General features: G+C 55.7%; 1 protein-coding gene across 4 annotated transcripts; it reads right to left on the bottom strand.

The window, feature by feature from the left end:
- Positions 1 to 6744: 6744 nt before the first annotated feature.
- Positions 6745 to 24290, bottom strand: DHCR7 (7-dehydrocholesterol reductase). Of its 4 annotated transcripts, none has more exons than XM_025878509.2 (9): positions 24213 to 24290; positions 18254 to 18382; positions 15725 to 15828; positions 14961 to 15183; positions 13392 to 13482; positions 12409 to 12622; positions 10399 to 10603; positions 9462 to 9593; positions 6745 to 8099 (listed from the first exon to the last, which is right to left on the bottom strand). In XM_025878509.2, the coding sequence occupies exons 3-9, from the start codon at positions 15820 to 15822 to the stop codon at positions 7635 to 7637; spliced, it is 1428 nt and encodes a 475-aa protein (XP_025734294.1). In that variant the 5' UTR covers positions 15823 to 15828; positions 18254 to 18382; positions 24213 to 24290; the 3' UTR covers positions 6745 to 7634. The 4 variants fall into 4 exon arrangements, with proteins under 4 accessions (XP_025734294.1, XP_025734293.1, XP_073739436.1 ...); XM_025878508.2 differs by lacking the exon at positions 24213 to 24290 and adding an exon at positions 22515 to 22603; XM_073883335.1 differs by lacking the exon at positions 24213 to 24290 and adding an exon at positions 22477 to 22580.
- Positions 24291 to 24319: the final 29 nt, after the last annotated feature.

The raw sequence follows: 24319 nt of genomic DNA, 5'->3' as shown, positions 1-24319 counted from the left end.
GAGGGCTGCCCTGGCCGTCCCTGGCACAAATGCAAACACTTGTGAATTTCAAATGTGTCTTTGGGAGGAAATTCCAACGTAGTTTCGTTTTCCAGGGGCCACTGTGGTGTGAGCCGCATCTGTCACTGAACCCTAGTGTCTGCGTGGGCTTGTCGGTCCGTGTTAGTCATGGTGACAGAGGCCCAGCCACTGTCCCAGGTGTCCTGCTGGGAATCCCCGACTCTGGGACCTGCGCACACACCCACAGAAATTTCCAATCCCAAATGACTTTAGAGTGAACGGGGTCGCAGAAGTACAAAAGTCATTTGGTTCAATTCCCACCCGGAAAGAAGTATTTTTGGGTTTTTTGTTTTGTTTTTTTTTTAAGCAAGCTCCACACCCAACGTGGAGCCCACTGTGGGGCTTAAACTCATGACCCTGAGCTCAAGACCTGAGCCCAGATCAAGAGTCGGATGCTTCACTGACAGAGCCACTCAGGGGCCCCAGGAAGTCTTTTTTAAAAGTTGGAGGAAGAAGGTGGAAAGAAGCATCAGTAGAAAACACAAAACTGTTGATTTTCAAACAAGAGAAACATAACTCCCAAAGTGCACATAGCTTGGGATTCTCTGAAGCCCTGGGAGTGAGCGTCCTCCTCTTACTTTTGCGTTCTCTGGGAAGAGGTGTGGCATCTGTGGGCCCGAGTCTCATGGGGGTTTGCATTTGTTCAGCGACTGTTGGTTATGCTCAGTGACATTTTTCTCTTCCTATCGAAAAACGAAGAGGAGCCCAATAGACCTTAATTAAGCAGTGAAGGCATCGCGACCACAGCAGAGCTGCTCAAACAAAATGCTGCATGAAAGCCAGCACCGTGCCCCCCCACTGGCCTCCCTGCCCCCCCTTCACTGGGGAACAAGTGCTCCACCCAATCGGGCTCCCCGGTCACCTCCTAGATCACACCATTAATAAACACACAAGCACCTCTACGGGAAGGTATGAAGCTGCCTGCCTTCCTAGCCGAGGACGCCGGGCCGGTGTCAGGGAAGCTTGCCCTGGCGTCCCAGGCCATCATGACGCACCACAATGGCACTGTGCTGTAATGCGCTCCTGGCCTTGGCCCTGCCCCCGGACAGCAGTCGCAGCCTGACACGGCCCCGCGCGCCACCTTTGGCTGTTATGTCCGCCTTCCTACTGTCCCTGCGTCCTCTCTCCTGGTTGCTCTGCAGCTAGTGGCCTCCGGGAAGCCGTCCTGCCGCAGGACAGCAGGGACCCCAGTCGCCAGCCTGACCCCTAGCGGCCTCTGCCTGGGATGGAGAACCCTGGGAGCTGGACAGAGAGCCTGACTGCTGGGCAGAGCTGCTCGGCAGGGGAAGGTGACACGCTGGAGGAGGGCCCAGTGTCCTGGCCTGGACAAGCCAAGGACAGAAGAGGCTGTAGGCCAGCTCGGCGGGCACCCTGATGGAAAGGACTGTGCAGCCCGGGTGCAGACAGGCGCGGGCATGGCCCAGCGTGGAGATCCCAGCGGCGGAGCTGAACTAATGAGGGGGCCGGGACACCTGGACTCCGTATGTACCTAGAGGCGCGGTGACATTGCTTCTGTCCGTCGGCACGCAGACACAGGGGACACAGTGGGGGTGAGCAGCTTAACAGCCTTGTTTCTGTGTGTTGAGGATCCCGTTGCCATGTCCACAAACACCCCTGGCTGCTGACTCCCATCCCCGGGGCCCAGAACCCAACGGGAGAAGTCCCCCTTCCCTTTCGATTTGCGGCTCCAAGCGCTGGGGGCTTGGAAACAGAATTCCATGCCAGACGCTTTCCCCAGGGACCGGAAATTCCAGAATAGATAAAAGGCTATACACAGAAGCCGGGCGGGGGTGGGTGGGGAGAACTCACGGCTGGCAGTTACGTGCAGGGGTTCTGGCGCGGGAGGCACAGCTCACAGCTCCCAACCCCGCTCTCGCCTCTCGCCACGGCCTGGACAAAAGCACTCAGACTCGGAGCGGCGTGTCCTCCCACGGGAGAGGCAGAAATGCAGAGCATCCGGCGGCTCTCCTGGGGTTGGTGTGAGGACAGCATGAGTCACAGAAAGGACTTGGAGGAAGTGGTGCACACCATGGGAGCCCGGGCTCTGGGCCACCCTTCTGTCCGTCTGCGCGGGGACCCTCTGTCCTGCTGCCGGCTCCCTCTGCACAGAAAGTGGCTGCGGCCGCTGCCCCCTGCCCAGCTGTGTGTTCCGGCGCACAGCTGCCCCCTCCTCTGCTGGCCCGAGCGGAGGTGCGCCCGGCCTCTCCCCTTTCTTCATGAAAAGATGTAACGTACATACGATAAAGTGCGTTCGCTTTAAGGGTGCCGGGCCGTGAGTTCTATGCTCGCCCGCACCTGTGCAATTGGATCAAGACACAGAGCATCCCAGTCCCCGGAAGGTTCTGCCCGGTCCCCTTCCACATCGAGCACCCCGCTGCCTGGCCCTGGACGTCTCCGCTCTTCTGTCGCCGGTGTGGTAAGTCTAGCCTCTCCTTGGAGTTCAAGGAGATGGAACCATACGGCCTACGCCCTGGAGGCTGGCTTCCTGCACGGTGAGCATCATCACGTCTGGGCGGCTGCGTGGGTGTGTGGCTTCTCTCCACTCTTGGGCACTCTTCTGTTGCCCGGCTGAGCCTCGGCTCGTCCCTTCCACTGTTGACAGACGCCTGGGTTGTTTCCATTTGTATTTTTCCGGTTCATGAACAGCGCCGCCGTGATGGCTCTTGCGTGTGTCCTTTGGGGAGCATAAACCTTTTGTCCCCGGGAGAGCAATCCAGAGCAGGAGTGCGCGGACGGCTCCCGGGGCACACGTACGCTTGGCTCTGAGAGATGCTGCCAGACGCTTTCCCCAGGGACCGGACCCCCTGCACCCCATCCCATGTGAGGACGGGCCCCCTGCTCCCCACATGCACCAGCGCGTGGTCTCTAGGCCCCTGGAATCTTTGCTTCTGGGGGAGGTGACCTGGCTCATGGGGGTTGTGTTGGCATTTTTCTGATGACTAATGGTGTTGGGCACATTCTCATAGGTCCCCTGGTCACGCTGCACTCACTTCTTAATTTTGCGTGTAATGCTCTACTCCACAATGCTGGGTCGTGGGCTGGCCTTTCTCCTCCTGACCCGCTTCCAACAGAGCCTTCCCACAGGCAAGAAAGGGAGATGCAAGAAGCAGACAAACCCACGCCTGGGCCGCTGTCCCTCCCGGAGCAGCCTTCTCCCCGTGCACAGCGGCATGGAAGCCAAGCCCCATGGGCTGCTGGCAGCGCATCTCTGGGGTGGAAACCAGACCCCCTCCCCGAATTTCCTTTCCTCTCTGTCCCAGCCACATGCAGCATTCCTGATCTGTAATGAGCCCCGCCGAGGGCTTCCTGAAAACTAACATTGAATACAGATACAGAGAAACCAACGATGAGATCAATCCAGCGCCCCACCACACAGCTCTCAGCAATGTTAGCACCTGGGTGCATCTATGTCTTCCCTGCACGCATTTCATGGAAAATTTTTCTTATTAATAGTACTTGTAAGTTCCAGGCTGAGTGGGAAGGCGGTGGAGGAGGAAGACGCTGAGCTCACCTCCTCCCACGGATGCACCGAAGCTGCAGCAACCCGCATGTGTAGAGCCAGTCTCTCCGGGAGGAACCCGACAGCCAGCAGAACAGCTCGGCCACAGCGAAAGACATGCAGAGGAAGCCACTTCCAGAAGCGTAGCGGGGGCAGAGATGCAGGCTCTTAGCAACCAAACCCTCAGCACGGGGACCTGCGGGCGGGGGGATGTCTCAGCATTGAGGTCCTCCCTCGAAGGGTTCAAGCCCCACTCTGGGGACCCCTCTGGGGATCTGGGGAAGATGAGCCCCCATAATGTCTGGCTTTGAAAATCAGCGGGACTGCCCTCTGGAAGAGCCGGAGGGCTCCAGGAATGCAAGACCCCAGCCGTATAGGGCCAGCGTGCTATGTCACGCGGTCCGAGACCCAGCACAGAGTCAGCGGGCAGAAAAGGCACTCGGGCCGTTCGGGAAGGACATCTGTTTACGGACTCATTTTCGGACATGCACTGGAGGTGCGGGGATCTGTGGGAACTTGCTCTGGGAGCAGAAGCATGGGCGCGGGCAGCATTTTCTCGTCCGCCTTCAGCACAGCGGCCACGGGAAGGTGCCTGTTCTCACCCTGTCCGCCTCCCTTGCCAGCACGGCTCGGCCTGCCCTGGCGTTCCCCTGCAGACCCGTCCCATCCAGCCTGCCCACCCCAGCAGCCTCCCCTCCACCCCGGCTCTGGCCCCTGGGACGAGGGGCCCGCCCTGCCCACCAGCGGGCCTGCAGAGTCACGGCCAGCCCCGCCCCTCAGCGCCCCTGCAGCAAGGGAGGCCCGGGCACCAAAGGAGGACCCGAGAGCCCACGCGGGGGACAGCCCTGGGGCACCTGCTGCCGGTGCTTCTGAGACCCACGGGACGCCTTCCACGGCAGGCCACGACCTTCCTGTGGGGAAGCAGACTCCCCGCCGAGCAGGGAGCCCGATGTGGGACTCCATCACCATGACCTGAGCCAAAGGCAGTCGCTTAACCAACTGAGCCACCCAGGCGCCCATAAATAAAATCTTAAAAAAAAAAAAAAATCTGTGTCCCCCTTCTGTCGATGAGGTTTAATTTAACAACAGGATTATTGCCTTAGGAGTGAATAAAGGAGAAAAAGTGAGCAAGACATGACAGAGGGTGGGGTGCCTGAGTAGGGGGCCCCCAAAGATGTCCACGTCTTGATCTGCAGAACCCGGGAATGTCTCCTCACAGGGCGCAAGGCACATTGGCAGCATGATTACCTCAATGACCCTGAGGCCGGAGATGATCCACGTGGCCCCGTGTAATCGCAGATGGCCACGTGAGGCAGGACACACACGGCTGCAGGGTAAGAGGCAGGGGCTGGAGGGACCGGGCCATGAGCCAGGAGCACCAGGAGCTGGAAGAAGTAACAGGAACCCCCCCCCCAGGAGCCTCCCGGGGAGCATGGCCCCGCTGACGCCTTGAGTCTCCTAAGACTCGTTTGAATTCTTCACTCTAGAACCGTGAGAAAATAAAGTGGTATTGTCGTCAGCTCCCAAGCGTGTGGCCATTGGTTACAGCAGGATTGCAAACGAACATCCCTCTACCTCTTGCTGGTTGTGTCGCTGGGGATGAGTTGCTTTAAACCCTGAGCCTGTTTCTTGGCAGAATCAGCCTCCCGAAACAGGGCCAGCAGCCTGCCAGCCCTCGGGGGGCAGAGCGAGCGCTCACAGGGACCATTCTCTGCCTAAAGATCAGAAAGCAGGCTGGTGGTAACATTTCCCCGCACACTGCTGGAACGAGTAAGGTGGGTTCCGGGAGAGGGGCCGTTGTCTTCCAAGGCCCCGTGGGGAGGGGGATGTGCCACGTTTCAGCTCCTCCTGGACAATGGCCCCTCTGAACATGGCCACGGGTTCCTGCACCAGCCCTGTCCTGGAGGCGGCTGACACCTGGAGAGGCCCAAGGGACAGAAGGAGCCTTTCCCAGCGTGGCACCACCGGCCACGAGCCTTCAGCCCACCTGGCTCTGGGGGGTCCAAGCAGCCCCTCTCCTGAGGAGGCAGAAGGCAGGCCGCGTTCCCGAAGGCCCAGGGTCTGTGGCTTCACAACTTCCCTGAGAATTTCCCATATTTTGTAACCAGCGCCTCACAGAGGCCCCCATGATCCGATCTCACTGTGCACGGAGGTGGGGCTCCTGGGCTCACCCTGGGCTTGCCAGAGCTGGGCCCTCTTCTGCACAAAGTGAGGGCAAGCCTGGCCTTGCATTTGCTGAGGGTGCTGCAGAAGGATCTACCTGCAGTCCAGCTCAGAAGTGCTAACACAAACACACAACACTGGGCTTGTGGACAGAGACAGAGCCAAGGTTTGAGCCCAGAACTCTTCTACAAATTCAGCCTGAGAAGCCCTCCCACAGCAAGGCAGGAAAATAATGACTGCCCCTACTTTTCAAATGGGAAAGCCAAGGCACAGAGAGGGTAAGTCACCTGATCTAGGTCACACAGCTGTTCCGCGGCAGAGCCAGGGCAAAAGCTCACAACCAGCACACTCCGGCCTCCTCGAAATGAATTCACTCCGTGTCTGAGAGGAGGGGTCCACTCCACTCAGGGCCCTCCAGGACAGTGGTTCCCCAGGCTGGTCGGTATTCAAATCAGTCATGGGACTTGTGACAAACACAGATGCCTGGGACCCCGTCAGCCTGGGGGCTGGAATGAACGGGCAGGGTGAGCGGCAGCGTGGATAACCACTCTCCAAAAGCCAGCCTGGGTGGTGCCCGTGCTTGCTTTCATCCACTGGGCTGTTCGGGAGGTCACCTGCCCATTCAGCCAGTTCCTACTGGAAGCAGGGGAGACCCTGCCCAGCACCAAACACCTCCTCCCCGCCTGTAGCCCCCTCCTGTCCAGTTTCTCCAGGCAGAAGGCAAGGCCGGCACCTGCTGCCCAGCATCTCTGTTCACTCCTTCAGGCAGGCAGGCTGGGATTTCTTCCTCGAGTGCATGGAATAGACGCCCGCTCCCAACACAATAGCCCCCAGAGGGCTGGTGGTGGAGCCAGGCTGGCACCAGTCCCTGAAATCCCCCCGGTGAGTATCCACAGCTCTGAAGCGGTGCCCGAGCAGCTCATTAAATGCGTCTTGGGTGCCCCTTCTATGTACCAGAAACCGAGCCCCTGTGTACGGTCAGGCCCCATCGGGAGACAGAAACCCACACAGAAGTTTGAACAGGGGAAGTTTAATATAAAAAATTATCGGATCTACTAAGGCAGTAATGTTTAAAGAGAGCTTTCAAGAAAATCCTAGGGTTGTGGGCAAATGCCCAGGGTAAAAAAATTCACCTGAAAAGCATCCCCTCCCCGAGGCTGGGATTCAGCTCTTTTTGGAGGCCCCCCCGGATGGTGCACAGGTGTGCTGGGTTGCCGGAGCCAACATGGGCGGTCACCAGGCAAGCAGGAGGAAACCCTGCCAAGGGCAGGCAGGCCAAGGCCAGTGGCCGGATCCCAGGGGGTCGGACACCGGGCGCCGCGGCCAGTGCTGGGACGTCCGCGTGCTGTCGACACGCGCCTTGGCTGTTCCCTCACGGCTGTGAGCAGCAGAGAATGCAACATTGCTGAAACTAGAAAGAGAAGCCCCCTCCCTCCTCCGTGCAGAGTCCCTCAAATTTAACATCAGCCAAGGAGAGATGTCTACAGGGTCCGGTCCACAATCGCAGAGCGGGTAAAGAAGAGCGCCTCTGGAGCCAAGGCAATAAGCTGATAACTGCAGCACCTCTCGTATCTACGGCCCCCCTTACGTCGTGAGGGTAAGTGACAGCGAGCCAAAGGTGTCCGTTCCATGTTGGACACCAGTGCGTCCGGCCGCTCGGGCTCCCAACACACAGGACAAACGCGGGCATCACGGGCTGCCCGCGGATCGCCGCACAGAGGCTGTCGTCTCTGCCGGTGGCATAAACCCTCAGGACCACCCCCGGGGACGAGGAAAGAGGAGGACAAGCCAAGCGCCACGCTCTTTCCATTTCCGATGAAGCTGCCGGGGGGGGGGGTGGCGGGGAGCCCCAGCAGAGCCAACTCTCATGCTCTTCCCAGACCCTGGGCGCTTCTCCCGGGGGCGGGGGGCTTCAGAAGATCCCGGGCAGCAGGCGGTGGGGTACGGCCGCGGTGTAGCGCTCCCAGTTGCTGCCGTACTTGTTGGCACAGCGGTGCTCATCCCGGACACAGCGGTGGGTCAGCAGGATGGCCATGTAGACGAGGTAGAAATAGGGCAGCAGGTGGCCCCCGCCACAGGCCAGGCAGTACGCCAGGCTGCCCATCAGGTCGCCCGTGTAGTTGAGGTGGCGGGCCACGCCCCAGAAGCCCGACACCAGGAGCTTGCTGTGGTGCTTCTGCCCGTCGGCCGACGTGTACGTGCACTCGATGACCTTGGGCTTCCTGCCCCAGATCAGGCAGCGGCCGTCTGTGCGGCGGAACAGGTCCTTCTGATGGTTGGCCATCCGGAAAATGTAGTAGCCTAGCAGGCCAAGCAGCAGGACGCCCGCGGCATGGGGGGTGGACAGCTGCACCGGGTGGTAGACCAGGTACAGGCCCTGCAGGGAGATGGGGAGCATGGCCCGAGGTCCGATCCCGCTCTGCCCCCCACTAGCCGCCCACCCATGTCGCGGGACGCCTGAGGGAGGGCCTGCAGTTGCCAACAGCATGAGGACCGAGCTCGGTGCCCCTGTGGCTCTGCCCAGCCCCGACTGAGGGGGCGCTGCCCTAGTTTTTCAGAGATGTCTGGGGTTGTGCTCAAGGCCGCCTCCCCTAACTGGTGTGAACCCAGGTCCCTGTGGCTCCCCAGGCCAGCACTTCGATACCTGAATTTCGTGGGGCAAGCCAGGCCTCTCCTGAGGACTCTGAGCCCCCTCTGAGCCTTCCCCTCCGAGCCCTGGCCCGTTGTCCTCCCATCCCGAGTTTTCTCGCCAGTAAGACTCAGCAGGTGTCAGTCCACCTGTCTGGAATGTTCTCACCCCCAGCCTCCCGGCTGTGGTTATCTCTGGAGGCATTTGCCAACTGCCCGAGGCAGGCCGGGGGCTCCTCCCGGGCCCTCTCTTGGGAGCCGGCACCCCCAGTTCCCCCCAGCACCCCCTCCCTGCACCAAGTTGCCCATTCCCTGGCCTTTTGCAGCAGCCGTGAGCCTGAGGGGGGAAGAGCCCACGCAGGTCTCCTCTGCTCCTGCATCTCCAGCACATGCCTGGTGCCGTGCAGACCCTCATCAAGTATTTAAGGAATAAAGGGAAGAGAGAAAACCTCTCATCCTTCAACCATTAAGATTTGATATGAATATAAATACCCGCCTCCATCCACCCAGTTCAGCCAAATCACTCCTTTTTACCCAAAGTCTACACCATGTCGTCTTTTTCTTTCAGAGTCACATGCTGAGCTGTGTCCCCCAAATTCATATATTGGAGCCCTAACCCCCACAACCCCAGAATGGGTCCATATCTGGAGATGGGGTCTTTAGAGGGTAATCAAGGTAAAATGGGGTCATGGGGTGGCCCTGATCCCGTGTGACCGGAGTCTTTACAGGAAGAGGGAATCAGGACACACACCCGCACGCAGGGACGACCCCGTGAGGACCCAAGGGGAGGGCGGCCGTCCACACACGAAGAGCGAGGCCTCGGGAGGACCCCTCCCTCCCGCACCTGCATCCCGGGTGTCTGTCGCCCCAGCTCCCCTCCCTGTCTATTGTATTTGTCACAGAGCCCAAGCTGACTAATCCACCAAGCCTCCTTTCTTCCTGGAAACAGGGAGCAGCCTCCCTCCTCCAGCCCCCCGGGGCCCCCAAGCACCCCACGTGTGCAGCGCTCAGCATATGCTCAACTGCGTCTCCTGAGGGCAGCCCCGCACATGCGCAGGGACCAAGTGGCCGAATGTTCTGTGGGGCCGCGTCCCGCACCCCGGCCCCTCACCTGCAGGGTGTACAGGTATGGCAGCCAGACGCAGTCCCCCCAGCCCAAGTACCACCCAAAGTGGTCGTGGCAGATGTCGATGGTTTTCAGGTACCAGGCTTCGTTCCAGAAGAAGTCCAGCACGTAGATGGCCTGCAAAACAGGAAGAGCCATGTACCGACCAGGGGGCACCCGCGGGGCCGGCTGGAAAACCACAGTCTCGTAGACGAGGAGGTGGCACCTGCTCCACTGGGTGGCTCCCACGTTTCCGCCACGCCTGGGACACGGGGCGGTATGGGGGTTAGGTAAGGGGGCCCTTATCCTCAGAGAGTCTGGAGAAGTGGGGCACCCAGCAAAGCCCCAGAAGGTGACGCCAAGGCTGTGGAGCTCCAAGAAGAGCAAGGTCGCTCCCAGCAGAAGGGCTCGGAACAGCCCGCAGGGAAGGAGCCCTGCATGCCAGAGTCCACGCCGGCCCGGAGGCCCTTCACCCGCAGGCCCCCCAGGCTGCGCCCCCCCCCAGCTGCCCCTGCAGCACCGAGACACCCATAGCGTGGCCCGCACGGCCAGTGACCGGTGTCCTGCTACGCAGACGGGAAAAGGTGCAGATGAATCACTATTCCTCCTCCCTACCTGAGAGCCACGGGGACTGTGTGGGAAAAACACTTCAGAGACCATAAATTGTGAATATGGGCAGGACCCCGGACAGGCTTGGGCTGTTAACACGCATCCCCTGGGAAAGAGGCCCTGGGCCAAATGAGTCCCCAGGGTGAGCGCAGCACCTGACCCGCAGTGACAGGATTCATCCCCACGTGCTCACTCACCCCCTCCCCAGAGATGCCGGGGAAGGGGGCCGCCTGCCTTCTAAATGCAGCGGGCTAACGTTTCTCAAAACCGATCTGGCCTCCAGGTTTTCCTGGCCCCCGGCAAGCATCGGCACCTGCATCCCTTTGGCCGCTACCTGCAGGACGTTGACCAGGACCATGGCGTTGGTCACCTGGCCGTAGAGCTCCTGTTGCTTGGCCGCAAAGGACAGGTTGATGAGGGTCCAGGCGACGATCCCGGGGCGTCCGTTGAAGAACAGCTTGAAGTCAAACCACTTCCCAATTCGGGGATTAAACTCAATGCCCATCATGTAGTTGTAAAAGAAATTGCCTGTGAATTTGCTTGAAAATAGAAACAACACATACATTTAGCCAGGGAGCGCGTCTCATACCACAGGGCCGGTGCGTGCGTGGACACGGTGCCGAGCCCGGCCCTGGCATCAGCTGCAGAGGCGCAGGCAGACAACACGCCGGGCCCTCCATTTCCCATGGCCTCGCTGGCTCTCACTTGGCACTCAGCTCCGGCTCCGTAAGAGTCACCCTGAGCTGCTTCCCAGGCTGGGTGGGGAGTCTTCCCTTGAACAGCCAGGCTTCTCCCCACCCTCCTCCAGGTCCCCTGAGGCATGGCCCAGGTGAGCCGCACAACTGGCTTGACTGCATGAAGATCTTCGTTTGCATGCGGCTGGAGGTGACTCACAGGGTGCTCGGGCCCCCATGCGCAATTGAAATGATAAATCTTGCACAGGTAGAGAGTGAGTAAAAGCAGCATGCTCAGAGCCAGGTGCCCGGCTCCAGGGCCCACCCTGAACCCCTGCTGGACATCCATTGCCCTGGTTCCTGACCCCAAGGCCCTCTCCAGGGGTGACCAGAGAATCAGCCAAGATGACTAACGTGGAGACCTTCCTCAGGTAGAAATTGTAGACACACAGGGATTTCTGTGTTCACGAGAAGAACATTTTCATGTCCATTTCCCTCAGTTATAGTAAGTAAGAAAGAGCAAAATACACAAAGTCTACAACAGGTCACTGATTATAAAGCACTGAAAATGACTCACATGAGCCACAGAAGACCAGCCTCATTACCTAATTACCACACAAGTCACAAAGCACCATCATCCAAAGACATTTTCCAAGAGCAAGAGTTAAAGGAAACACATTTTGTCTTTACTTGGGGCCCTAAATGTATCTGAGACTAAAATATAGGGCCCAAGCACAAGAATCTTATTCATGACCACCTACACCCATCTACAGGAGGAACCAAATCAACATCTGTTGGTGGAGGGAGAGATGGACGGAGGGATTCAGGGAGGCAGGGATGAAGGATGGGGGCTGGAAAGGTGGATGGGTGGGTGGGAGGATGGGTGGGTGGGTGGGTTAGATGGGTGGGTGGGCAGTTAGGTGGATGGATGCATAGATGCGTAGGTGGGTGGATGGGTGGATGGGTGGGTGGGTTACATGGTGGGTGGATGGGTAGGTGTGTGGATGGGTGGGGAGGTAGGTGGATGGACAGATGGATGGTTGGATGGAAGGATGGACAGGTGGGTGGGTGAGTGGATGGGTGGGTAGATTGGGTTGGTGGATGGGTTAAATGAATGGGTAGGTAGGTAGGAAGATGAATGGTAGATAGGTAGATGGATGGATGGATAAATGGGCTAGAGGGAAGGGTGGATGGGTGGATGGATGAGTCGGATGGATGGGTGGCGGGGGTGGATGGATAAAGAGCTAGATGAGGAGATGGCTAGCTGGGGGGCTCACAACTATCTAACCTAAAGCTTCCATGAGACGCCACCCACCAGTCGGGCTCTCCCTGGGAAGCTCTTACATTAAAGCCACTGAGATAACAAGACTCCTCACTAAGACCGTTGTAGGCCACACTCATGTGCCAGCGATGGAGGCAGTGGGCGGCCTCTCCCACGACAGCCCTACAGGGGATGACTCGGCCATCGTCCACTGCATTCTTCCTAAGGCAGAAAAAGCCCCCTAGACATTTAGAAAGGTTGTTCCCCAGAATCAAACAAGATCCGTTAGGCATCTCCATCAAGGATTCTCCGTCCTCAGAGCTTTACGACCTCCTATCCCAAGGTCGTAGAGAAAGGAGTGGAAGCATCCACGTTCCACTTTAGCTTGACCAGCTTCTGAAGAACGTACCAGTCTTTGGCATTGGTGGGGAAGAAGTAGCCCTTGATCATGGCAAAGGTGGAAACAGCATAGCCGAGGATGTTGGCGCACCACAGCAGCGGTATCCAGTTGTCGAAGATGATGGTGGGAGAGAACCAGGACTGGAAGTGAGAGTTTGCAAACCAGAGAAGGTGCGTGATGAGCCACGCTTGCAGGCCATTGATTTCATACTTGTTGACAACCCCTGTGGAGGGAAGATGCAAAAATCAAAGTGTTTTCCCGACTGAAACAGCAGCTGGCCCAGGCCCTGCCTGCTCCAAGCCTGTCTGGGGACACCAGGTTGCAGTTCTGAAGCTGGTCAGCTTCTGCCCTAACTTGGGCCCCTGGTCAAAATGCCAGGAGCACAGTGATACCGTTGGCTCCAGGATCAACTGCTCCTGCTTTCGGGGTCCTGGGAAGAGGCAAAGGGCACTGACTAGTCCTCTGGTTCTGATTCTCCTCGGCCGAGCACAGGCCAGGTCACCAGCCTGCAGTTTGCAAGAGAGTGAGGATGCCCCCACAGTACTTGTCGGGAAGCACCCCATCCTCCCGCTGCCCCGGGAGCCCTCTGCAGGCAGGGACAGGGCCGATTCCACCTGCAGGGCTCCTCCTGGCTTCTTGGTGACCGCAGGCAGCTCTGCAGTGCCCCCTAGTGCCCCAGCCTGGATGCAAGTGGCCGCTGCCGCGTTCTCAGTGGGGAGGTGCTCCAGCAGCCAGGTTACGTCATCCAGCTGTGGGGTCGGGGCCGCTCAGTGCCCTGTTTGCTGAAGAACGTGATCTTCAGCCTCCGGGCCGCCTCAGGCCCGGGCTGCCCTGGACACCAGCAGGGCCCGGGCGGCAGCAATGCCCGAGCGAAGTTCACTTTCACTTTGTTGGGGAGCACACTCGGGGGGTGGAAGCGGCACGGGGCTGCACGGGCCCCATGAGACAACAAGGCAGGGAGAAGAGAAGGGATGCGCGCGGGCTCAGGTTACCTGCGGGGGTCACGGCGCCCTCTTGAACGCCTCCCATGTAGCCCGGCAAGAACTTATGGCAGAAGTCAGGAAGCGCCACGTACAAAAGCACCTGCAGTGGAGATTGAAGGCTGCGTGACCCGCCGCCTAGAGGGCCTGGCTCTTTCACCCAACCTTGCCTTTGTTCATTGACCTGACTCACACAAAAGCACCACACGAACGGCAGAAATCCCGATTTTTGGTCGGTTAGTCCTTCCAGAAGAGTTCGTGGCTCTGGGAGCCCCGACCGCAGGCCTGGTGGGACTCTGAGGGCGGTGGTGCCCCGAGCAGGAAGCTCATTCCTGCCTAAAGCAGCAAAGCAGTCTCCCCCCAGGACAGCGCACGAATCCTTCCCACGCACATTTCTGGGGCCATTTTAAAAAGTGAGAGAATTCACATGCCATACAATCGCCCTTTTAGACCCTTCCCGGGTCATTCAGTGCATTCACAAGGTCGTGCAACCGCCGCCACCAACCAGCTCCAGAACAGGGCCATCACCCCCAAAGGGAACCCCACCCCCATTTAGCAGTCGCTCCCTGTTCCCCTCCCCGTACTGGCCCCCAACAACTATTAACCCGTTTTCTACTTTTTCTATTCCGGGAGTTTCATATAAATGGAATCATGTACCACGTGGCCTTCTGTGCGTGGCTTCTTTCACTCAGCGAACGTCCTCGAGGTCCATCCCTGCCAGAGCACACGTGAGTCCCCGCCCCGGTCACGGCTGAGTAACGTTCCGCCGCAGGGACGGACCAGGCTTTGTTTTAGCCACTCATCCACTGACATTTCTACTCTTAGGCTATTGTGACTCAGGCTGCCCCATCTCGTTTTTCACCCAAAGGGGCCAAGAGACCGGAAGTGAGAGGGACCCTGGAGCCCAGAAGCCAGGACCCTGAGAAGAAACTGCTACTAAAGGTGGGAGCCTTCCTCCAGGGAGGAAACCCGGGGTAGAGCTGGGGGCTTCTCCCGGTTCTGTCTCCCTGGATTCAGATAATAAATAACCCTGCCTGTTCACCAGGTTCTTGGTGCAAACAGCCCCTTCCTGGTGAACTCCCTCTGGTCTCAAAGGCCAGTGGGGTCACAACACTTGGCTGGGAGCGTGCAGCCACCTGCTGGGGACACGGGCCGTGGCTTTGCCGAGTGGTGTCTCCTGTAATGGAGAGCATCCCTCTGGGGGCTGGAATGCTCCTTCCCATGGGCTGCTGTCAAGGGAAGCTTCCTGTTGGGCACAGGGCTTCCCGGGGCCAGCCCTGCCTCACGGCCTCCCACAGCGTCTTGCTCCATCCTACTACGCATGCCCCTGCAAGGCTGCGCGGGGTCCTGAACTGCGGGGCGCCTCACCCCGCATGTGGGTCAGACACCGTGATGCCGCCAGGTGCCTTCTATCAGAAGACAGAGCTAAGTAGGTCAGGCTCCAGGTAATGCCCTGCGGGGTCCTGGGAAGCAGAATGCCAACCTAAGCCGGGGCTCCGTTTCCCAGACAAACGGCCATCCCAACAAGAGGGGCGCTTGGCGCCCACTGTGCCCCAGCGACATTAGCCAGGGAGGGCTGACCTGGAACGTGACCCACAGGGTGTAGAGCTGCGCTGCTTTCTTCGTCACGGAAGGAGTCTTGGCCCAGATGTCTGAGAGCCGAGCACGCCCAGTGGCGACGTCCAGCACGGGGGCCGTCAGAGAGCAGCTATACTGGTCACACGCCATGATGAAGTAGTACACAATGAAGGGCGCGAAGAACAGCAGAGCGATGACGCTCGCCAGCGAAAACCAGTCCACCTCCCTGCAGCAGCAGACAGCAGGCGGTCACACGGGGCCTGCCTGGCCCTGGGACCTTGCAGACAACGCTTTCTGTACAGGCCCCGTTGTTCAAAGTAGCCAGCGCCTCAGAGACAGCTGTCCGCTCTTGGCACAGAGGCCTCCCCATTGCCTGGAAGAGCCACTACACGTGTGTGCTCTACCACGAGTCGCACGGAGGTTGACAGATCCGTGGGCACCCACAGAAAGCCCAGAGCCTGTCACCCACAAGGCCAGAGGCTTCCCGGTTCTGGGCAACGGGGCTGCGTGCCACCCACTCCCAAGTCCCTACACTCTCTGGCCCAAGAAGGACAGAGACAACTGTGAGCTTCACAGCCGGGACCAGCCTGTTTTAGTCCGTGTTTCATTTCTTCTTCAATTCCTCACATTATAAAATGGTTAACTGCTTACCTTTCACTAGTCTTGATGATAAAAATTTTATTTAATAGGTCTCTAAAATCCCAGAGGCTGGCAACCTCTAAGACCTCACCTTATTTTCTAGCTGGGAAGGCTGCCAAGATTCTTACCAGGCCCGGCCCCACTGTCCTTGAGTCGCGGCCCCGCTGTTGGCGATGCGGTCTGGGCTCTTGGTTTTGGAAGCATCGTGTAGGGATTTTGCAGCCATTGGGCCCTGAGGGAAGGAGGTACATCCCGCTCAGATCGTCCCATGAAGAAGAGCCACCACATCTCCCCGCCACATCTGCCACTACTCATAGACTCTGCAGGACTGGTCTCTTTCACTCACCTACTCATTACCTCGTCCTGATTCCAGACAGGGAAGAGATGGTGGACTGCGCTTCAGTCTCTCCTACCTGGCCCTCCGGCATCTCGTGAGTCAGTCTTCAGACGGTGGCAGAATGCCCTCTTACCATGTGAACCGGGCCATCCATGTTCCAGAAACCTCCTGCAATCTGCTCCTGCCTCCTGTCCCCCCCACTCTCTCCTCATACCTTCTAATCCAGGCGCACAGGATCTTTAACGATCCTTGAATATGGTTCATTTCATTCATGATACCTGTTACTTCTGCTTAGAACATGCTTTGCAGGTCTCCTCATTCAGGTCTTTTGTAAAATGTCCCCTCCTTAGTATGACTTTTTATTTTTCCTGGAGTTAATTATTGCCCCACTTTTTCCACTTGCTAAGGTTTCTATGCATGTCCTAATTTTTTTTCTGAATACTCTAACAGAGCTATCACACATGTCAGCAATTTTTCTAGATACTCTAACACAGTAATGGATCATTTCCATCCTCCCTCTCCCCTACAGCCATTCATCTTGAACCAGTGTACAAGCCAGTCAGCCAATTCACATTGCCTGCACCCGAGACCCCCTGCCAAGTCACTCTCCCTGCTACTTTATTTTCTTAATAACTCTTCTCATCATGTAGAATGCTTTTTTTTTTTTTAATTTGAATGCATGTCTATTGTCTGTCTCCCTCCGTTAGAATGTAAGCTCCCCAAGGGCACGAGTCATGTGTCCCACTCATTGCTCTACTACCAAGTCCTAGAACACAGTCTGGCACATACAGTGCGTTCAATAAATAATCACTCTACAAAAAAAGGAGGAATAACTGAACTTGTCTATGGGGGAAGCAGTGACATCTACACTTCCAGAACAAGTTCCAATTGTGAAGTTTTCCAAATATCAAGGATAAGAAAACACGGTATTAAACGCTTTTAGAGAAAAATCCAGAATTAAGAATCATACTAGCAGGAAGTTGGATTTTAGAAGACAACGATGGAAAACTTTAAAAACTCTGAGGAAAACTGTTTTGCAACCTAGAATTCTATTCCCAGATTAACTATTATTCAGAGGAGATGACACAGGATCCAAGAGAGCTGCTGAAAGAAAGTCCAATGAAAGGGCAACGGGATGAGAGCTGTGCAGTGCACCAGACAGTAACCAGCCCACACTGGTACCAAATGAATGGCTTTGGTGGGAGGGAGAATAGAAATGATGAATTTTATTGTGTTAGACTGTGAAAAATTATTGATAGTATGACAGCTGTATTACAGCATTCAGGGAAAAAAAAATAGTGAAAGATGCATAGAAACCTTAGTAAATGGAAAAAAAGAAAGCAAGAAAGAAAGAAACCTTAGTGAATGGAAAGTGAGGCAACCATTAACTCCAGGAACCATAAAAAGTCATACAAGGGGGAAAAAAACCCAAACCATAATTATAGTGCATTACTTGGCTTAACAGTAATTAATAGCAACTTCATCATAACAATGTAATAGCTGGCTATCGACTGACTACTAGATGTGTAGGATACATAAAGCTTAGCGTGACAAAAGCAAATTACTTAAAAATAAGCAGGTAAAAACAACAATACAAAAGTCACTAAAATAATGAAAAGTATTTGTTTCTGGGAATTAAGACTATGGGATGAAGTGGGGAACTGTTTATTTTACGCGTAAGTCTTAAAAGCCACTGACTTGTTTAAAAATGTGAACATGAGTTACTTTGACACAAAGGTACATTCATTAAAAAAAATTTCAGCGACAAAAGACATTTTCATTTGTAGTGTGGGAACTGTAGCCACATCACTTAATTTAATTTTCACAGGTAAGTTTATGGAATGTCTGCCTATGATGTACAAAGCAGGATGAAGAGTTCCTTATGGACCATCCATCTCTACAGCCCCGAAACAGAATACAGAGCTTGGTGCGTGGGAGTCACTTTCACTGAACCTGGCAGAAAACTGGAAAAGGGCCAGATATGTATAGGCTCAGAACTAAGTGTAAAAAGCCAAACAGAAAATGCTGCTGAAAGGAAAAAGTGTATCTTCTACAGATTCAAACAAGCCCAAATAAATATTTTGAGATTACAGAGCTCAGTCACCCAGGAGTCTCCTCTGTCATGAGCACTGAATCTTGTAATAAACGTGTAGGTTATATCCTCGGAAACAAGTAGCCAGGGGAGAGGGAGGTGTTCGGGGTATATTTTATTTTATTCCTAAGACTCACAGACAGGAGTTGATGTACCAGCTGTCTTTACTTTTTCAAGCTAAAAAGTCACTGTCTATGCCCATGAACAATGGTGCTAAGACACGCTTACCTCCAATGTCTTGTCTAGGGGTTTCACAGCAGAATGGAAGTGTTCCTTCTTGAACGGGCCTCTCTAAAATCTCTGGACTTTCTTAATTCAAAAGGCCCACTTGATCCTCCTCAACCCACTAAGAAAGTCCTGCAGGGACACAAAAATGATGAAGACGCTCAGGGAGCTGACATTTCACGATTGAAGGCAGATAAGGACCCAAATGGCATTTATTCAAGGCCTACTGTTGGAACCAAGTGAGAAGTGCAAGCCCAAGAGCTTAGGGTTCAAAAGCGGAAGAGATCCCATGGCGGGGGGGCGGGGGGAATATTACCACCCAGCTTCTTCGCCTAGCACACACAGTGTCTGGCAAATAGTAAGTATTTAATGATAATGGGGGGATTGAACACAAGTCTGCATGGCAGCATCACCTTGGACATGAGCCTTAGCATAGGCAGATGCAGACCTGATGAGTAGCAATGAACAGAAAGGTATTTTCTTTGAAGACTTACACCAAGCAGCCACATATGCATCTGAAACATTTCTAGAAGCTTGTTTGTGCCACCAGCCTGAATCAAGCCCCCTGGAGTTAGCACATTCCATTGGTACATTCTGGGAGCCAGTGAGAGCCTAAGAACATGGAGCAGCATTGAGAGCGATCTGGGCTTGGAGCCTGGCTCTCTGCAGACTCTGCGGGATCCAGTGACCTTCCTAAGTATCTTGGGTCATGAATGCCTACACATGTGAGGATCTGCAGTGGTTGTTAAAGCTGGGTGAGGGAGAGTTAGTGTCCCATACCTGGGGATAAAGACCAGCCAGGGAAGGGGATGAGGCTTTCTGACAGCCTGATCAGCTCCCTCGACTGGTCTTTGAGTTCCACAGGCCAAAGCCAAAGGGACATGGCCCTGAGGGTTTGAGGATGACATAGTAGAAGTGCCTGACCCTAAGCTTCTGATTGCCAAGGCATTCATGGCAAAGATGTCCATCTCAAATAAACATACCACGAGCTGCTTGACCCAGCTACCAGCCAAACAACCAGAGAAGGAACCAGGCTACTCCCACCTGTAAGTCCCCTTTCAGAAAGCCCTAGGTGACCAAGACAGCTGACCACTGCAGTGACCTCCGTTCTTCCCGTGCCCCTATTCCCACTCTTATGCTTTAAACTGGCCAATAAAGAGTGAACCCATGAAACCCCAGACCCCTACCCTTGACCCCCATGAAGGCAGAGCCCCAGGCCCACATACACCCTCTCTCCCCATGACCTCACTGTGGCTCTGAGCATTCTGTGTGGCCTCCAGGACCTGTGAGTAATAAACCTTGCTCGTCAGAGCTCCCCAATGGTTGTTGCTGAGGTGCACCCTGCAATCATAAGGACCACTAGGGCTGGGCTAGCCATGATGGCCCTGGGAGGGAGGCGGCTGCCCCAGTAATACAAGCCCAGGAGGGTGCTTCAGGCATTCCCAGACCACAGTATCACTATCTACAGGCGGAGACCCACACAACAGATGACTTACACCCCTTAGCAGCTTTTTGGCACATTGAAATTTTAGAAGTTTGGGGATGCTCTAGACACCCAGGAGCATGGCAGAGGCATCTGGGGACTGGCACAGGGCATGTCCTGGAGGCCCCAAGGTCACCACCAAGGCTCTGAGTTCTCAGCAGCACAGATTCCTGCTGCCCACTTGGAATCCAAGTTGTGGGACCACCTGCTAGGCCAGTTTCCTCATCCACAAGCAGCTGTCACCTGCTTACTCAAGGAAATGAGGTCATGGCACCAAGTGCTCAGAGCCCTCCCTGACCCCATCGGAGTTCACCTAAAAGAGAGCCAGTTATCGCCAAAAGGATCCTCAGCACCCTCGGGCCTCAGAAAGGCTTAGCTGGGCTCATGCAGGGCGTCAGGGTGAGGTTCAGACTAGCAGAGGTCTAAGGGCCATGCAACCCCAAAGCCAGCCCCAGAGAGTTCTGGTTACCCCCTGCACCTAACCATGCTGCTACCTGGTGGCTTAAAACAACAGTCTTTTCATCCTTTCTCATTGCTTCTGTGGTTAGGAGTCTGGGGAGACTGGCCAGGCCGTTACAGGTTGGGGTGTGCCAGAGCGGCTGTCTTCATGCGGTCTCTCCTTGTGGGCCAGCTAGGGCGTCCTCACAGCCTGGTGGCTCAGCGCCATGGAGAGAGGTTCAGGGAACCAGCAAGGGTTCCAGCAGACCCCACGGAGTTGTACCGCCCCTTCTGAGGGCCTGAGGAGACAAGTGACAGCACTTCCAGCACATTCTATCGGCTACTGGGAGTCCCAAGTCCACCTCCTTTCAAGGGGAAGGGAATCGGGCTCCACGCCTTGATGTGGGGATTGCAAGATATTAGAACACAAGATACTGTTGGGGCCATCCCTCGATGACTCAACCTTTACAGACAGAGGCTGTTTACTGAGCATCTGCGGAGTTCCAAGTGCCCAATATCTTACTGAGTTCTTGCACAGACACCGGAGAGTAAGCATTACGACGTCCCTTTTACAGATGAGGAGGTTGACGTGAGCGAGGTGGAGTGCGTTCTCTGCTCACTCGGGCCCCTGGGGATGGAGGTTAATGACTTCTGGGGGTGGACTGGAGAAAGAAGAAAGGCAAGGACCTCTACATTCGAATTCTAAACTTGCGTTACAGTGAGCATATATTTGCAGCTTTGGGAGCGCAGAACCCTGGAGCCACGGTCAAAGCTGCAGCTTACCCTTTAGAATCAGGGCTCAGTGTCTCTGGGCATTTCTTTCCACCTAGGGCACATGCCCACTTCTGAAGGCCTCGGAAAGCGCCCCAGGAGTGGCTCTGCTGGGTCCCTGTTGGGCCCTCAGTCCTCTCGAGGTAAGCCAGGCCAGAGCCTCCTGGCGCCAAGAGCTTGCGGGAGCCACACATCTCCAAAGCAGCCCCTACATTTGGAAGTGAGGCTTGTGAACTGTACCTGTGAGTTGAGGGAGCGACAACTGCAGAAGGCCCAGGGTCAGGGGGCGGGGCTGGGGGGGGGCTGGGTTGTAGAGAAGCTGCAGGTAAACCAAGAATCACCCCCAAAGATCAGTCCCATCATGCTTTGGGAATGGTGGGGGGGATGCATAGGTGACCTCCCGACCCCCATTCAGCCACAAATGTTCCCAGAATTGTGGGTCTTAGGACTCCAGGAGCTGTTTAAAAACTCTTTTCGTTATTGCTAAATTATTTTATTACATAAGTCTGTTTTCCGGAAAATAGGAAAAGAACAGCTGTATCCCCATCCCTGTTTAAGGTTTGGGTGTGTAGCTTTTCAAGTAGTCTTTTTAATGACAGCCTTATCTCCCTCCTGCCCCTTTGGCTGTGGCATGCCAGGGGACTTGTTTCCATGTTGAGTCCATTCGTTTTAACAGTTGCCACGTATCCCACCGTATTAGTGCATCATGACTTATCCAATCCTCTTACTGATAGTCATTAGGTGTTTCTGGTTTTTGCATGTATATACAGCAAGTCATAATGGGAGTTCTTGCATCTGCATGTTTACACAGCTGTCTGAATATGCCCAGGGATAAACTCCTAAAGGTAGATGTTGGGTGGACAGGTAGGTTTACCTGGCCTCTAGAACTGTCTTCACAGCCAGGAAAGCAGCTGCCCACCCCCTCACGGATTCTGATGTTTATCATTCTTTTTCATCTCAGGTTGACTTTGGCAGGTCTGTATTCTTCAGTCCCTACTACTCTTGGATTCACAAATTCCCAAACCAGACCCCCCCCCCCCGCTGTTCAGATAAGGTTCCAAGAAATGTTTCCGTATTCGAATAGTACCTGGCACAGCCCTCAGAAAAATTACCTGTTATCATCATAGTTATCTGAATTTCACTACCAGGCCTCTCCATGCCCCACGTTTCCAGCCCCCCCTCCCCCAACCACCCATATATATTTTTTGAGAGAATACACAACATTTTATTAAAAAGGAATTCGCCAAATTGCGCTCAGAAAGAGCGCGTCATTTTCTGCTCCCACCAAGAGTACACAAAAGGTCTTTTACGCTTCACTGAGCAGCCCACTCCCTCGCTGCCCGTGTCTCAAATCTGGGCACCCAAAGTGGCGCCCGGTGGGGCCCGGTTCCTTTCTCTTTACCTAAGGAGCTGCAGGAAGGGCTCAGGTGGGCCAAAGAGGGCACCGGTCCTCAGACCGGGGCGCTTCTGAGAATAGACCACCGCCGGCCGCTCACCTGGGCGCCCCCCACCTGCACGCACCGCGCTGGCTCACCTGGGCGCCCCTAACCTGCGCGCACCGCGCCGGCTCACCTGAGCGTCTGGCTCCGCACCCACCTGCGTCCCCAACTCCTGGCCTGCTGCCGCCCCCCACCCCCGCGCCGGTGGCCTAGAGGGGCCGCCCCGAAGCTCCGCCCCCAGCATGACATGATGCGATAGACGACCAATTGGAGGCGGGTCCTGATAGGCCGGCGTCCCTGCGCCCGGCGATTGCTCGCACGCCTCGCCCCACCCCCTGAGCTGACTCCGGACCACCAAACGCACCACTCGTTGGCGCTGGGGCGCGGGATTGACGGCCGAGGGCCCGCCCCGCGGACCGCTGGCTGCCGGAGCGGCACCCCGCACCCACGCTAAGCCCCGCGGAGCACGCGCGAGGGCCGGCGCTCCATCCACCCAATGGCCGCGGGCAAGTTGCTTCCCCTGCGCCCCAGTTTCCTCTTTCTGCAAATGGGGCTTCCAAGGAGCGCAGCAAACACTTGCTGAGCATCTGATGTGTCAGGCCCTGGGTCCACAGCAACCCACAAACGGACAACATCCCTGCTCCTAGGGGTCACGTCTACTAGGGGCGGGGCGAGAGCAATAATCAATAAACAACAATCAAATAGGTAGAGTGTCAGATGGTGAAGGTGCTGTGCAGAGGATTAGAGCAGTTTGATTTGGGGGTGTCAGGGAGGGCTCTGCTAGGAGGCCTGGCAGGTCTGGTTCCCCCAGAAGTGAGGGAGATGGAGTTTCGGGTCAGGATCACACCTGTGCAGAGATGAGGGGGGGGAAGGAGCAGCAGCGCTGGAAAGAGGGAGAAGTTGAACTGCCATGCAAGCCCAACTGGGGCCAACACAATGGGGCAGATAGGAACCCACGACAGTTGTCCCGCTTGGCAGGAATGCCCAAGCCACATACATACTCCTGCCTCCGGAGACCAGCTACTGGACAGGGCCACCCTTGCAAGGACATGACATTGGTCAGGGCAGCTGTACAACCCAAGCAGCCCCTGGAGGGGTGGGCAATTGAAGGTGTCTGCTGGCCCCACTCCCAGCATTTGGGACAAAGGTCTTGTTTGCATAGGGATCTGATTGGCACAGCTCTGTGTCCCTCACAGAGAAACATTTTTTCTGCAGTTTTTTATTTTGAAAAATGTCAAACACACAAACCAGTTGAATATATACTAAAGTGAGCACCCATATACCTAGATTCAGCAGCTGCTAACAGTTCCCCACGTTTAATTTCTTTACCTCCCTCTCTCTCTGTATCCACCCCCCACTTTTTTCCCTGAACCATTAATTAGCCGCAGGTGATGTCTTCTTCCTAGCTACTTAAGCAACCACCTCTTGCGTTACCAAAATAAAATACATTACACTTTGGAAATTTTGTATCAACCCAATGCTATTACCTAATATATTGTTCATATTCAGTTTTCCCCCATCGTCCCATTCATGTCCTTTATAGCTGTTTATTAAAAGTCAGGATCCAATCGGGAAACCACTCTGTGCGTCAGGTGTCAGGGCTCCTTAGCCTTAATCTGGAGCACTGCCCCCGCCTTCCTCCCCTCCCCTCCCCTCCCCTCCCTTTCCTTCTTCCAATTGTCCATCAAGAACAAGCATTACTTTAGAGACGGGGAAAAAGTATTTTAAACGTGAAAATGTTTATGACAAAAGCAGCATCGCAAGTCGGGAGAAGACGGACTGTTCAGTGACAGAGTTACTTATTCATACGGGAAAAAAAATGGATTCCTACCCTAAATGGACGAAAGAATGAGCTTTAAGAAAAAGCGAAAGCCTGCCGCAGTAGATCGAACGAGCGCTCCGGGTGAGAAACGTGGCAAGAGCACAGCGGCACTGCGC

The sequence above is a fragment of the Callorhinus ursinus genome, unplaced genomic scaffold (genome assembly GCF_003265705.2).
Source record: "Callorhinus ursinus isolate GAN/ISIS: 27379988/994484 unplaced genomic scaffold, GSC_fseal_2.0 scaffold51, whole genome shotgun sequence".
Taxonomy (NCBI): Eukaryota; Metazoa; Chordata; class Mammalia; order Carnivora; family Otariidae; genus Callorhinus; species Callorhinus ursinus.
Note: the sequence above shows the minus strand (reverse complement) of the source record. Positions and strands in the feature narration are given on the sequence as shown.